General features: G+C 44.2%; 1 protein-coding gene across 7 annotated transcripts in view; it reads right to left on the minus strand.

The window, feature by feature from the left end:
• The window catches only part of LOC141148316 (uncharacterized), a 254,846-nt gene that overhangs the window by 125,295 nt on the left and 113,933 nt on the right, over positions 1 to 15,618 (minus strand). For 5 of the 7 annotated variants that reach the window (XM_073635641.1, XM_073635640.1, XM_073635638.1 and 2 more), the window contains exons 4-5: positions 10,752 to 10,784; positions 6,472 to 6,522 (exon numbers count right to left, since the gene is read on the minus strand). In XM_073635641.1, coding sequence (XP_073491742.1) covers positions 6,472 to 6,522; positions 10,752 to 10,784 — 84 coding nt within the window. The remainder of the gene's footprint in view (positions 1 to 6,471; positions 6,523 to 10,751; positions 10,785 to 15,618) is intronic. The other 2 variants (XM_073635643.1, XM_073635642.1) reach the window with 1 other exon arrangement.

A 15,618-nucleotide genomic window follows, 5' to 3' on the forward strand; every position in this document is an offset into this window, starting at 1 on the left:
CATGGAGGGGGGGAGGGGTAAATCTGTACTGTATAAATGTACTGCCTCTGGTCATGGTTAAATTATTCATCAGTTACCATGGCCAGTGGCATTAAATTAATAATTGACCAGTGGCATTAAATTAATATTAATGCCAGGCATTAATATTAATTTAATGCCACTGGTCAATTATTAATTTAATGCCACTGGCCATGGTAACTGATGAATAATTTAACCATGACCAGTGGCAGTACATTTATACAGTACAGATTTACCCCTCCCCCCCTCCCCCCGCCATGCTGCATATTCAGTTACTAAAAGTAACTGAATATGCAGCATGGCGGGGGGAGGGGGGGGGGGGTAAATCTGTATTGTAAATGTACTGCCATTGGTGATGGTTAAATTATAAAGTAACTGAATATGCAGCATGGTGGGGGGAGGGGGGGAGGGGTTAATCTGTACTGTAAATGTACTGCCACTGGACATGGTTAAATTATTCATCCATCAGTTACCATGGCCAGTGGCATTAAATTAATAATTGATCAGTGGCATTAAATTAATATTAACCACTTACCAACCGGCCCATAGCCGAATGACGGCTGCAGGGCGGTTGGATAACTCTGGGAGGACGTACTATGACGTCCTCCCAGAATTCCCCTCTCGCGCGCCCCCTGGGGCGCACACCCGAACACATCCGTGACCACGCATCACGGATCCTGGTAAATGACCGCTGATCGCGGCCGTTTACCATGTGATCTCGCCGTCAAATGACGCCGTCTGATGACGCCGGTTCCTCTCCTCCCCTCCTGTGTACTGATCGGTACACAGTGAGCGGGGAGGGGGATGGATGGATGTCTGCAGCGCTGTGGGCTGTATGTGTAGTGCCCACAGCGCTGCACAGAGACATCCATCCATCCATGCTCAGCCATCCCTCACTACTATGCAATGCTGTGCAATACTCTGCAATACCCCCACACTACTCTGCAATACTCTGCAATGCCACCACAATACTCTGCAATGCTGTGCAATACTCTGCAATGCCCCCACAATACTCTGCAATGCTGTGCAATACTCTGCAATACCCCCACAATACTCTGCAATGCTGTGCAATACTCTGTAATGCCCCCACAATACTCTGCAATGCTGTGCAATACTCTGCAATGCCCCCACAATACTCTGCAATGCTGTGCAATACTCTGCAATGCCCCCACAATATTCTGCAATGCTGTGCAATACTCTGCAATGCTGTGCAATACTCTGCAATGCCCCCACAATACTCTGCAATGCTGTGCAATACAACAGTTTATATACTGTTTTTGTGTGTGTTTGAAAAATTAAAGTGGGCCGGTCTGGATGAAGTCCAGGGCCAAATTTTTGTCCCAGTCCAGCCCTGCTAGAGGCTGTTATTTCTGCTAAAGGAGGCTCTACTAAATATTGATGTGATTTTTCTGCTCGGGTGCCCAAATTTATGCACCCGTCTAATTTTGTTTTGATGCATATTGCGCATTTAGTCCAATAAACCTCATTTCACTACTGAAATATTACTGTGTCCTTCAGTTATTTGATAGATCAAAATGAAATTGCTGATCCAAACACCCAAATATTTATAAATGACAATCATGGAAATTGTCAGGGGTTCCTAAACTTTTGCATACGACGGTATATACACAATACACTGTAAGTGCAGCTAACTGACTCGCCTGCCTGCTCTATCTAACTTAAATCAAATTACACTGTCTCTCTATCTCTCCACCGCCGCCGCAACACTACACAAGGCCACCACTCAGGCGGGCTTATATAGTGTGGGGGCGTGTACTAAACCCCCTGAGCCATGATTGACCAAAGCCACCCTGGCATGCGGGTTATAGTGCATGCTTGGCCAATCATCAGCCAGCAATGCACTGCGATGCCGCGGTGAATTATGGGCCGTGATGCGCCACTCGAATTTGGCGCACCCATAACGTTCTAAATTTGACGAATGGTCGAACATGGGTTCGACTCGAACTCGAAGCTCATCCCTAGTCAGCAATAGGCATGTGACAGGTACTTTTTATGGAGAGATCTGGGGTATCCTCTGCCCTTAAAAGCATTCAAAATACCATGATCTGTGTTTTTGAATGCTTTAAATTTTTTTTACAATGGCACAGTTGACAGCCGAGTAAACTGGAAGTGATGTCTGGTCATCGCTTCTGTTATATAGCTTGGAATACTGAAGTATTTCTCCTTTGATTCTATTACACAGTGGGGGGGTCTTCTGCCCTGTTTTAAGGCTAACCCCCTCCAGACGGCTCCATAGTCTGGAAGGAAGGCATTGTTCTGTGTTTGACTGTTTGTTTATGTACTTTAATTACTCCCTGGGGCTTCTCTGTGTCATTACACATATCAGTCCTCCTATTCAAGCTATCGGACCAATCCCTGCTGATCCTGTTTCAAGTCCTCATTTGCACAGCCAAGAGGACCTAATTGAAGACTAAAGTGTACTTTACAATTGACCAATAGGAAAGTGGTTGTTGGGGGCGGGGTGTATAAAATTGTGCTGTGTGCATCCAATAAAAGTGAGATACCTGTATGAACTTACATACAGCCTGCCTGGTGTTTGTTCTGAGCTATCACAACTGGATTCGATCGGCACATAGCTATAGTTCGAATCCCGGAGCATCGGATGACCGAACCATCAGATGTTGCGATCTGCAATCTGATTCTATAGCCACAGAGGAGTGTCGGGAGAGCAGAATCGAGCGAGCAGGGGCTCGTTACAGCTTCCATGTTACCATAGGGGAGAGTAGGGATGAGCCGAACACCCCCCTGTTCGGTTCGCACCAGAACATGCGAACAGGCAAAAAATGTGTTTGAACACGCGAACACCGTTAAAGTCTATGGGACTCGAACATGAATAATCAAAAGTGCTAATTTTAAAGGCTTATATGCAAGTTGTTGTCATAAAAAGTTTTTGGGATCCTGGGTCCTGCCCCAGGGGACATGGATCAATGCAAAAAAAGTTTTAAAAACGGCCGTTTTTTCGGGAGCAGTGTTTTTAATAATGCTTAAAGTGAAACAATAAAAGTGTAATATTCCTTTAAATTTCGTACCTGGGGGGTGTCTATAGTATGCCTGTAAAGGGGCGCATGTTTCCTGTGTTTAGAACAGTCTGACAGCAAAATGACATTTCAAAGGAAAAAAAGTCATTTAAAACTAAAAAGGAAAAGAGGGGGGGCGAGAGAGCGCCCCCCCTCCTGAACCGTACCATGCCACATGCCCTCAACATTGGGAGGGTGCTTTGGGCCCCCCCAAAGCACCTTGTCCCCATGTTGCTCCGGTGTTCTCGTCCGGCATCTTCCTCCGCGGCGTCTTCTTCCCTTCTTCGTTCTCGGGCCGCTCCGCATCCATGATGGGAGGCTCCCGCTGTGTGACGCTTCTCGTCTTCTGATGCTTACAGCTGCACAAAGCTGGGATGTATATGTGTGTATATATATATATATATATATATATATATATATACTGATTATACTGCAGCTAGCTGAATCGCCTGCCTGCCTGTAGTATTATTAGAAAGAGAACACCAGCAATTGTCTGTAGTTAGCTTTAGTTGCACACTGTGCACAGGATACAGTACACTGAAAATACTGCAGCTGAATACAGTGTGTGTGTGTGTATATATATATATATATATATATATATATATATATATATATATATACACACATACACACACACACACACCTGGGATGCATATATATACATACATACATACATACATACAATACACTGACTGCAGCTAACTGAAATGAAATGACACTGTCTCTCTCTCTCTCTATCTCTCTCTCAATGCCAGAACACACTACACAGGGCCAACGTGCAGGCGGCCTTATATAGTGTGGGGCGTGTACTAAATACCCTGAGACATAATTGGCCAAAGCCACCCTGCCTTTGGCCAATTATGGCTCACCGTTCTTACCACGCTGTGATTGGCCAAAGCATGCGGGTCATAGTGCATGCTTGGCCAATCATCAGCCAGCAATGCACTGCGATGCCGCAGTGAATTTTGGGCTATGACGCGCCACTCAAATTTGGCGCAAACGGCCCATAATGTTCGTAATTTGACGAACGGTCGAACGGCCGACTCGAACTCGAAGCTTATCCCTATACAGGAGATGATCAAGTAGCCAGTTTTAAAATTTAAGCTTTCAGCAATGCACAGCTATACAGGGGGGTAAACAACATTGTCAGAGAGGGTTTAGTGTAACAGTGAGTCTATAGGCAGAAAGACCTACCTGGCCAGCCGGGTTCACCTCCCGCTCTCAGAGGTCCAGAGGCGGAGCTTTCTGCGGTAAAGGCTGGACTTTCGCTGTAGAGGCGGGGCTTTTGTGGTAGGGGCAGGAATATTCGTGGTCCAGGGCAGGGCTCTCAGAAGTCCAGAAGAGACAATCTCAGTGCTCCGAGCACATACAGAGTACATGGGGCGGGGCAGGGCAGGGTCAGAGCGTCAGGGGAGCTCCCTGCCCCGCCCCTCCCTGCTGACAGAGCCTCCCTCAGCCTATGCCAAGCCCAACAGCTGGCTATCTGATAGAACACCGGCGCCGCGATCCAGCAGGCTGGCCATGGGCTGTATTAGTCCGGGAGGACAGGGGGGGGTTTATGTGGAGGGCAGCTTTTTTGCCACCGCCTCCACCCATGGCGCCCATGGCACTTGCCCTAGCTGCCATACCTTAGATACACCACTGGGCAGACAGCTCCTGGGAAAATGTGAGTAAAGACTATGTTGTGGACTATTAGTTGTGCAAGTGCCAGAAGTTGCTATATAGACTGGGATTGCTGCTATAGGGCCCTAGACATATGAACATTTCTTGTTACCTCCAGGAAAGGCTGCCACTAAAAAGTTTGTGAGAAGGTTGTCCTCCCATTATTGACATTTTATTGTTTTGGAGTATCCTGTGCCCCTAAACCCCTTTACTATTAAAGTTCTTCAGGAATAGGTTCTAAAAAGACATCCCCTAGAATGAGCCTGAATTGTTGGTGTGCATGGACCTGTGCTTGTGATTGGCAGCTTCTGTAATTATTGAGGGAAACCAGGCATATTCTCAGTGGTAAGCATTACATGTGTATATATACCACCAACAATGTATGCAGCACATTCAATTCACTTAAATCCCTGCACTTAAGGAGCCTAAAACCTAACATCCCTATCACACATACTAGAGCCAATTGTGTGGGAGGAATTCCATAAAAGAACAGGGAGAATATGAAAGCTTCATGCAGATCGTGTCCTGACCTGGATTTAAACAAAGTGCTAACCACTGTCATTGTACCACTTGAAAACTGGTCATTTTACTGCTTTGAGGTCAATTTACAAAGCTACACACTGTGTACAACACTGGGAGGAGACCCAAAAAAAAATCACCCTCCGCTCTTATCTCACTCCTCTTAGTTTGGCCCAAATCTCTTCTGCACAATCCCATCTTTGCTGGAGAGGCTGTGGGAAGTCAGGGAACCTCATCCACATGTTTTGGTCCTGCAAATGTATTGTGAGTTCCTGAAACAAAGTATTTCAATTATTCTCTGAGAAAATGGGATTTATTATAGCACCCTCTCCACACTTGGCAATCCTGAATCTAGGTCTAGAGAAGGTTCCCAGTCAGCTACGTTTGTTAGTTACGCATGTACTTATTGCGGCCAGACCCACGATTACCAAAAACTGGGAAGCTTAGCTTGCTCCGAACTCCCCGGAGGTAGTAGCCATCACTAAACTTCACCACTCCTATGAACGCTCCCTGGAGGGTGGGGAACGGGGACAGATAACTTCCTTTGATTCACTTTGGGAACCATAGTCCACCTGGATCGACAAATGTTGATGCTGTTCTTGTCTACCATACTTTGAATGTTACTGGTTACTTGTGTCACGTTACCTGCTCTGCGTATTATTTCCTATGGTACTTTTTGTCACCATTACTGTTCCTATCACTGCTTTGTTATTTGTTACCTGCTACTATCTATGCACATGTATCTGCTCACAGCGGTACCTTTTTGTATATCATTTAAACCTAATAAAAAATCTAATGTTAAAAATAAAATATATAAATTTGGGGGTTGAGCTGCCCTGGTAATTTTATTTGACATATCTTATAACAGGAAATAAGGAAATATTGCATTTTTTTTTTAAATGTCATGATTATTAAAAACAGTTATGAAATACCACCAAAAGCAATCTCTATCTGTCTTAAAAAATATATAAAATAAAGTCAGACAGCAATAAAAACCATACAGATGTTCCCTCACCACTCTTACAAAAACGAAAAAAAAAACTTTAGTTATAGTTAAATTTAGGTGAACTACTGCATGACTGAGTAATTGTCAGTAAAATGGCATTGGAAATTGAAAAATGGCCAAATAATGAAGGGATATATACAAGCTGTTAATTGTTTAAATAAATGTACACTTCAGTACCCTTCAATTACCTCTCAAATTTGTCCTTCTTGCCTGAATGCAGGCCCTTACCTGGGTTCTCCTCTATCTTGGTTGTTGCATTAGCTGCATTAGCTGTATTAGCTGCATTAGGAGAAAAGGAAAACAAAATGGGTTATATTTACCAGTGATTTGACAGGCAGGGGTTAACTTAGCGCACAAAAGGGAAAGGAACCCTAGAATTACAATGTACCTGGCCCTAATGAGATGACACAGCATAAATGGAGGGCAATTCAAACAGTTTGTGTATCCAAACAATAACATTCAAATGCTAATGTAATGTCTAGGCAGTGAACAAAATAAGTAATATGTAACACAATATGTAGTGGATACCAATAAAACCAGTGAACCATAAGTTTTTACAAATCAATATTAAAATTAGTCCATAGTACAGCACTGAGGGCAGCCAGTGTAGATAAGCTAGAAGCAAACTCTGTAGGAAGACAAGGAGAAAAGACACACCGCCTCTAAGTGCAGTATGTGTGAGATGATTTAATAGTAGTATAAAGTAAGCTACTCACAAAAGGGTTAAAAACAGTGCATTGTATTGTCATGATAGTTCCATTCTGTAGTGCCAGAGGGGGGGTCCCCCTGTGCCTGTGTCCCTGGTGTTCCAGCCGGCAGCTCGTACCGGTGGATTCCTGCACTAGCAGCTCGGACCGGGCAGAGGAAATCGCTGAAGGCTCACTTCCAGGAACGGAGCTGAGAATTGGTGACCAGAACTGGATGGAGTACTCCAGATGCGGCCGAACCAGAGTTTTATAAAGTGGTAGGATTATCACTTTATCTCTGGAGTAAATTCACTTTTTAATGCATGCTAATATTCTGCTGGCTTTGCTTGCTATTGCTCAGTCTGTCTTCAACTAGGACCCCCAGATCTTTCTCCATCCTGGATTCCTCCAGAGGTTCTCCCCCTAGTGAGTAACTTGAATTCACAATCTTAGCCCCCCAAATGCATTACCTTAAATTTTTCAACATTAAACCTCATTTGCCATGTAGTTGCCCACCTCATTATTTTATTGAGGTCTTCTTGTAAAGTTTTTATATATTGCTGTGAAATTATTGCCCTACTTATTTTTGTGTCATTAGCAAACACTGACATTGAGTTATTTATAGTACCATCCTCTATATCATTTATGAATAAATTAAACGGCATTGGTCCCAGGATAGAACCCTGGGGTACCCCACTTACCACTCCAGACCAGTCTGAGTGCTCAATATTTATTACCACCCATTTGGACTCCCCCTGTAGCCAGTTTTTTATTCATTAACAAAGAAACTATGGTCCATGACTACAGACCTCAATTTGTAAATTACAGTAAGTGTCTATGGGGGACTGTATCAAATGTTTTTGCAAGAAACTTTTAAGGCTCGGTTCACACTAGGACGACTTGGGATCCGACTTGTAAGCCCTCAAGTCGCCCCAAGTCACCCCAGAAAGAGATTCCCATTACAGTGAATGGGAGCGTCTTAATAGACAATACTGAAGTCGCTCCAACTTAAGAGCGTACTCCCTGTACTACTTGGATCCGACTTGGTAGGCGACCTGTACCATAGAAATCAATGGAAGTCGCCTCCAAGTCGGATCTCTCTCTACAGTCAAGCGACTTTGCAGGGAAAAAATTTAGTTTGCCCAGGCAAACCCCTCCCTCCCAGAGAGCTGATTGTCCTGTGATTGGCCACAGCCAAAGTCGCCTGTCCTGGAGGCGACTTGAAGTCGTGTTGTAATTTGCTTAAGTCGCGCTGAAGTCGCGCTGAAGTCGCGCTGAAGCCGTGTTGAAGCCGCGTTGAAGTCGCCGTACAAAGTCGCGCTGAAATCGTGTTGCCCCTGTGTGAACCGAGCCTTAGGCTGTTCAGTGTGGTACTGTAAAAAAAAGAAAGCTCACAAACTATACTTTAAAAACTATTATGACAATGGCCGATGCTGTCTCTGAAAGTTGTGTTATTTTTTATCACCACATACAGTTTAAAGGGTTCTCACAAGCATGTAATTTAAAGACATCATTAACCTTCCTCCCTGCACCTTGTGTTTTTTTCATCTACAAGATGTGATTTGATCATGCAGTCTTATGGTGTCATTTGTTGCCCTGTATGCACAGTCTATAGTAGAGTAAATCTTCACATTCAAGTGTCAGTTTCTGTTTGTGTTCAAATATGAGGCATGGCACTGCACAATTTAAGGCACAACCTCGGTCTGTATTCTAAAAACTGACACTCTGTGAAGAAAATACACATCACAGGATCCCTGGGTCTCTCCGTCTATAATGTTAATAAACTTTATTTGATATAGCGCTTTATATATATATTCTAACACCCTAGAGAATAAAATGGCGGTTGTTGCAATACTTTCTGTCACACCGTATTTGCGCAGAGGTCTTACAAGTGCACCTTTTTTTTTGAGATAATACACTTTTTTAAATAAAAAAAAAAAATAAGACAACAGTTAAGCTAGCCCAATTTTTTTTATATTGTGAAAGATAATGTTATGCCGAGTAAATTGATACCCAACATGTCACGCTTCAAAATTGCGCTCGTTCATTGAATGGCGACAAACTTTTAACCTTAAAAATCTCCATATGCAACATTTTAAAAAATTCCAGAAGAGGTCTAGAGCTAGAATTATTGCTCTCACTATAACAATCGCGGTGATACCTCACATGTGTGGTTTGAACACTGCAAAACAGATTACAGCGCACACATTCAAGAATCACATTTATTCTGCAAGGCTATTTAAAAACAATGAACATATTCCAAAAAATATGGGGGGTTTGGTCACACTATATGGTCATATACAGTAGTGCTAAGCCCTCTTATCGGGGTACTTTGTAGCATTAAGTGGGCTTAGCACTATATGATCATTTAGTGTGACCAAACCCCCCCCCCCTGTATTTTTTTGAATATGTTAATTGTTTTTAAATAGCCTTGCAGAATAAATGTGATTCTTGAATGTGTGCGCTGTAAACTGTTTTGTACTGTTTGTTGGTCTTATAGCAGCACCATCTTGAATTTAAACGCATTTTAGGGTGTGCCCCAAATATGTTTTTGTATTTTAGTTTGAACACTGTTCGCTTCTGCACGCGAGCTTGGCAGGACGGGCACGTTAAAACATTTTCATTTTTTTCTTATTTATTTTACTTTTTATTTATACACTGTTCTTTTAAAAAGAAAATGTCACTTTTATTCCTATTACAAGGAATGTAAATATCCCTTGTAACAGAAAAAAAGCATGACAGGACCTCCTTAAATATGAGATCTGGGGTCAAAAAGACCTCAGATCTCATATTTATACTAAAATGCTAAGTTGTTTGGAAAAAAAAATGTCCCTTTAAGAGCTATGGGCGGAAGTGACGATGTCGCTTCCGTCATGCAATTGTGTGTAGCCGAGCGAGAACATGCTCCCCTCACCTCAGTCCCCTCTCCTGCCACCGTTAAAAGTGATCTTGCAGCGAATCTGCCGCTGAGACCACTTTTATCTGAAAGCGGACCGCCTGCTGAAGAAGTGGATACTGAGGTTATGGCAGCTACCTGCTGCCATAATAACAGTATTCCACTTCAAAGTGCCACCGTAGAATGACGGCAGGTGGTCCGTAAGGGGTTAAAGGTAGCTTTCTAAAAGCACTTTACAAAGAAAACACAGGAAATACACGGGATAAAACAAACGAAAAAAGGAACAATTGCGTGAAAGATTGTCTAAAGAAAAAACATTTTTAGATTTGACTTGAATGAGTTTAGAGAAGACGAGGCTCTGATGTTCTTATGAAGTGAATTTCAGACTTTTGGAGCATAGCAGGAGAAGGCTCTGTCTGAGTATAGGTGAATAGAGGGGACACACAGAAGACCAGAATTTGAGGAGCGGAGGCTATGGGTGGGGGGTACGTTGATAAAAGTTCAGGGAGATAATGGGGTGCCAAGCCATGAAGAGCATTATAGGTGAACAAGAGGATCTTAAAGTCTATGCAAAACCTGACGGTAGCCAGTGCAAGGACTCCAGGATAGGGGTAATATGATCACTTGTACCAGATCTAGTCAGGATTCTGTCTGCAAAATTTTTAACATATTGAAGTCAATAATTGGTGGATTCAGGTACACCAGTCAGTAGAGCACTGCAGTAGTCAAGTCGGGAGAACACAGATGTATGGATGAGCGAGAATGGGTGGACGTCATATGACGCCCGCCCGGAGGCAGGTAAGGTTCCTGCCAGCATAATTTTACAATGCGGGAAGAGGTTAAACAAATGTATTGTTTATGTGACACTTTGGTACCCTTCAATAACCTCTCCAAATTGTCTATATTACCTGGATGCTGTCTCTTACCTGGATTTTCCACAGTCTTGATTGATTCATCCACTGCATTAGGAAAAAGGGACAGAAAAGTGGGTTAATATTTACCATTGTGTAGTGTGTATATGTTTATCTGTGTGTATATATGTATATATATATATATATATATATATATATATATATATATATATATTCTTCTAATAATGAAAAACTCTCTGCTAACGAGATCACAGCGCCGTCAGCAAAGAGAGCCATAATTGGCCAAAGGCAGGGTGCCTTCGGTCAATTATGGCTCAGGGGGTTAAGTCCACTCCCCACACTATATAAGGCTGCCTGCACGTCGGCCCTGTGTAGTGTGTTGCTGGCGTTGACCGAGAGAGAGAGGTGTTGATTTACTAAAGGGAAAAAGACTGTGCACTTTGCAAAGTGCAGTTGCCCCCTTCAAGAGCAGTTGCTCCAGAGCTTGGTAAATGAGCAGATGCTCTGCTGACTTCCACCATCCAATCATGTGCAAGCAAAAATGCAGTTTTTTAAATTTTCCTTGCACGGGATTGGGTACTCCTTGCAAAGTGAAGCCTTACCTCATTTACTAAGCTTTGGAGCAATTGCACTTGCAATTGCAATATATATACACACACTGTATCCGGTTTAGCTAGATCTGACTGCAGGCCGTTCCTGGTGTACTGTTTCTAATATACTGCAGGCAGGCAGGTGATTCAGTTAGCTGCAGTGTATTTAATATATATATATATATATATATATATATATATATATATATATATATATATATATATACACACACACAGTCAGTCTCGTGTATGTGTGTATATATATATCCACTGTTTCCGGTTTAGCTAGATCTGACTGCAGTCCGTACGTGGTGTACTGTTTCTAATATACTTTCAGGCAGGCAGGTGATTCAGTGAGCTGCAGTGCATAAAATATAAATAAAAAATTGATTCACCACAATCTCGCCCCAAGTGAACTCAAAATAGCAGTGCTAAAGTAAACCCTAATCATAAAGTGATATATAGTAAAGAGTGATAAAACAAACAATCAACCAGTGATATAATTATATCATCACTCCTCCCTATTAATGTGCATCAAATAATATGATCAAAATTCACGAATATAGTGCGCAAAACCAATTATGTGAATAACATATCTGTGCACACAAAAAAATATAAATATAAAATATATATATATATGTAAACCAATGTGAAGAAGTCCACAAATGTGAAGAAGTGTCCACAAAAAGTCCAAAAAATATTGTTCCGTGACTTCACTTAAAATAAATCTTCCACCGCACCTCTGACTGTGAATCCACTCCCCTTAGGTATATAATAATAATAATAATAATAATTATATTATAATAATATTTGTGGACACTTCTTTACATTTGTGGACTTATTCACATTGTTTTACATATATATATATTTTATATTTATATTATATGAGAACAAAACCAACCTTCTACAGGTAGCTTTAGGTGAACACTGTGCAGAGCTCGCAAAAAACTAACTTGTAGCTTATTTAGCTGCCTGCGGTAGTGATAGGATCAGGAAAACACCACCAACCTTCTACAGGTAGCTTTAGCTGAACACTGTGCAGAGCTCGCACTACACTAACTTATAGTTTTAGCTGAACACTGTGCAGAGCTCGCCAAAAACTAACTTGTAGCTTATTTAGCTGCCTGCGGTAGTGATAGGATCAGGAAAACACCACCAACCTTCTACAGGTAGCTTTAGCTGAACACTGTGCAGAGCTCGCAAAAAACGAACTTGTAGTTTTACCTCAACACTGAGGAGGACACACTACACTAACTTGTAGTTTTAGCTGAACACTGTGAGGAGGACGCACTACCCTAACTTGTAGCTTTAGCTGAACACTGTGAGGAGGACGCACTACACTAACTTGTAGTTTTAGCTGAACACTGTGCAGAGGTCACACTTGTAACGAGCCCCTTGCTCGCTCGGTTCCACTCTCCCCACACTCCTCTGCAGCTATAGAATCAGATTGCAGATCACCACATCTGATGGTTCGGTCATCCGATGCTCCGGGACTAGAACTACAGCTATGTGCCGTTCTAATCCAGTTGTGTAGCTCAGAACAAACACGAGGCAGGCTGTCTGTAAGTTCAACCAGGAATCTCTTTTATTGACAGGAATACAGTCTCTTTTATACAGTAAACGAGGAGGTGCAGACCTCCTGCTCATATTACTCTAACAATACACCTGTAACCTAATTAACATAGGCTAATTAACTAATCCCTTTAGACAGCCTAGATGACTCAGACATGGCCTTTAGGCCAGACTGGCCATCTTGTAGCTCAGAAAACCCAATCAACATTATCACAATAGCAGAGTTAATTAACACAAACAACAATGGGGATCTAATGACTCTTAGATCCCATACTAGAGACTTATTTACAATACACATTCTAGCAGGCAACAGACAGACAGGTGGCTGGAAATTGACATCAGCATCTCCTAACAGTATTTGTCCCAGCCTTATGAATCAGCCACTATTTCTAATATGGCAAATCCAGGGTCCCCAGAGTCTGTGTGTCCTGGGGGACCAGGACCCGAATCCACAGTAATACCACCTCAAGGGTCCCCAGGCATACAGCTCACAAAGACCACCGTTCCCCCAAATGCCAGGGCCCACGATCGATCGGCAAGAGGCTAGCATTCAGTCCCCTCCAAAAGTCTCTCTCCCGGCTAGGTCTGTCACATCTCTCCCCTTTCATCAGGAGACTAACACAGGAGGAGACCCCAGACGGGTTGACTCTGAAGTTAGTCAGTAGTTCCAGTCCTCTAATGCCTGTACCCACACAGTACCCCAAACAAATTTTTCCAAACAAAGCATTACTCACCCAGCCAACCTCTGCCTCTCTCAGAGAACATATCTGCCGCTGGGGAGAGGCCTGGACTGGCCCTTCTCCCTGGAGTCCTTTCTGCCACTGGAGAGAAGACAGGGTGTCTGGGCTCACTCCATCATGCTGTTGGGGATCTGGGCTGACTGCCCAGCATCCCTGGGGTATACAGGTGGAGGCTGAAGTCCCCTCCACCTTCACAGGAAATCCATCCTCTGTTAGTTGAGGGCAGAGTCCAGCAGTACTCGGCCCTGTTGCCAGCCCTTCTGCTGGAAAACCCCACACCATCTGATCCAGCTAACTGTTGGGGAGGGAGGCCGACTACCCCGCCTCCCTGGAACTCTGTAGTTGTTGCCGGTGCTGGGCAGAGGTTGGTAGCACTCTTTCCTGTTGCCAGCATTTCTGCTGGGGACTCCGCATCCTCCGCTCCAGCTAACCGTTGGGGCAGGAGGCTGGCTTCCTCCACTCCCAAACTGTGTAGCTGCCATTGGGGAGGTGAGCCGGCTGCTTCCTTTTCCATTCCCTCATCTGGATGTTGGGACGATATGTCTGTGGTACTGTCTCCCAGGTGCACGGATCTTTGCTGGGGAGGAAAGACCACTTCCTCCACCCTGGCCAACTGTTGGGGAGAGACGACGAACACCTCCTCTCCCTTCTCCCCCTGTATTCTGATCTGCTGCTGGGAAGTGACCAGTTCCTTCTCACCCTGAGTTTACGGAACCGCCGCAGGTGTAGGGCAGAGATCTTGGACTCTGTCCGGTTGCCAGCGCTTCAGCTGGGGAAGTTCCTTGTAACTTCACAGATACTTCTGTTATTGTTGGGCAGAGCACAGTGAAGTTTGGCCCTAATAACAGCTCTTCTTCTGCTGGAGGCTCACCAAGTTGTTGTTCCTCAGCAGAAAAGTCTATCAAATCCCCTGTCTCTGCAACTGGTGTCTGGGGATAAAGGTTCACCATCTCCTCTCTGTGGAACCCAGAAGATGCTATCAGTGCTGGGCAGAGGTTAGCAGAGCTCTGCCCTGTTGTCAGCACTTCAAGTTTGGGGACGGCAATCCTCAGATTTTCCACTGCCGATTCTCTGGCATTCTGCTGGACAGGCACATTCCTCCATCCAAGATCATCCAATGCAGAAACAGGTTCATCAAGGTCAGTCAGCACTTGCTGCATCCGCCATAAGACCTCCGCCTCTATAGCTGCAGGGGCAGGTTGGCAAAGCACACTGTTACTCTGCCATATTGTCAACTCTTCAGCCAGGATTTCAGAGTTGTCAACTGGTATTTCCTGATAGTCCCAGGCAAAGGGAGCACCACTCTGCTGCTGAGCAGAGTCTAGCAGCTGTCTGTAGGCCATCTCAAGCTCCCATTCCTGAACGGCCAGAAACTCCAAATCTTCCTGTGCCCAGTGCACTTCCGAGACATTCAGTCTTCGCTCTCTGTGCTCCATTATTTCCTCCAAACACCACTCCCGATCACTCCCAAAATCAGGGTCCCTGGACAGCCTCCAGTACAACAATCCCAGGCCATCGTAGTCAAAGCCTTCCGTGGGGCTGTCATCCGCTGTCCACGGGCACACTTGGGCTACATACCACTGGAGGGCTCTGTAGCTCTCGTCCAACCGCATTTCTGCCCGCATCAGCCTGCTTAACTCAGCTGTCCACTCCTGGTTTGGCTGTTCACCCAAAAACAGCACTCGCACTTCATACTGCGACCAGCACCTTACATGGATGGAGGGGAGAACTTTTTTCCCTGGTTTCGCTGCTCACGGGCTAGTGCTTCCTTCCAGAGTTCGCAGCGGACAGAATCAAACCATCCTAGCAGGACCTGCTCTGATACTGGTCCTCTGTGCTGTATCTGCATCTCTCGCAATCTCCTTCTGAATTCCTCATCCATGGTGGCTGGTATCTTTCCTCTCCTGCTATCTGGACCTTGGATCCAGGTGATGATTTGGATGTGTTCACAGCAAGGAAGCACGATCCCACCATTCCCTCCAATATGCCTCCAATATGGCAAATCCAGGGTCCCCAGAG

The sequence above is a fragment of the Aquarana catesbeiana genome, linkage group LG06 (assembly GCF_042186555.1).
Source record: "Aquarana catesbeiana isolate 2022-GZ linkage group LG06, ASM4218655v1, whole genome shotgun sequence".
Classification (NCBI taxonomy): Eukaryota; Metazoa; Chordata; class Amphibia; order Anura; family Ranidae; genus Aquarana; species Aquarana catesbeiana.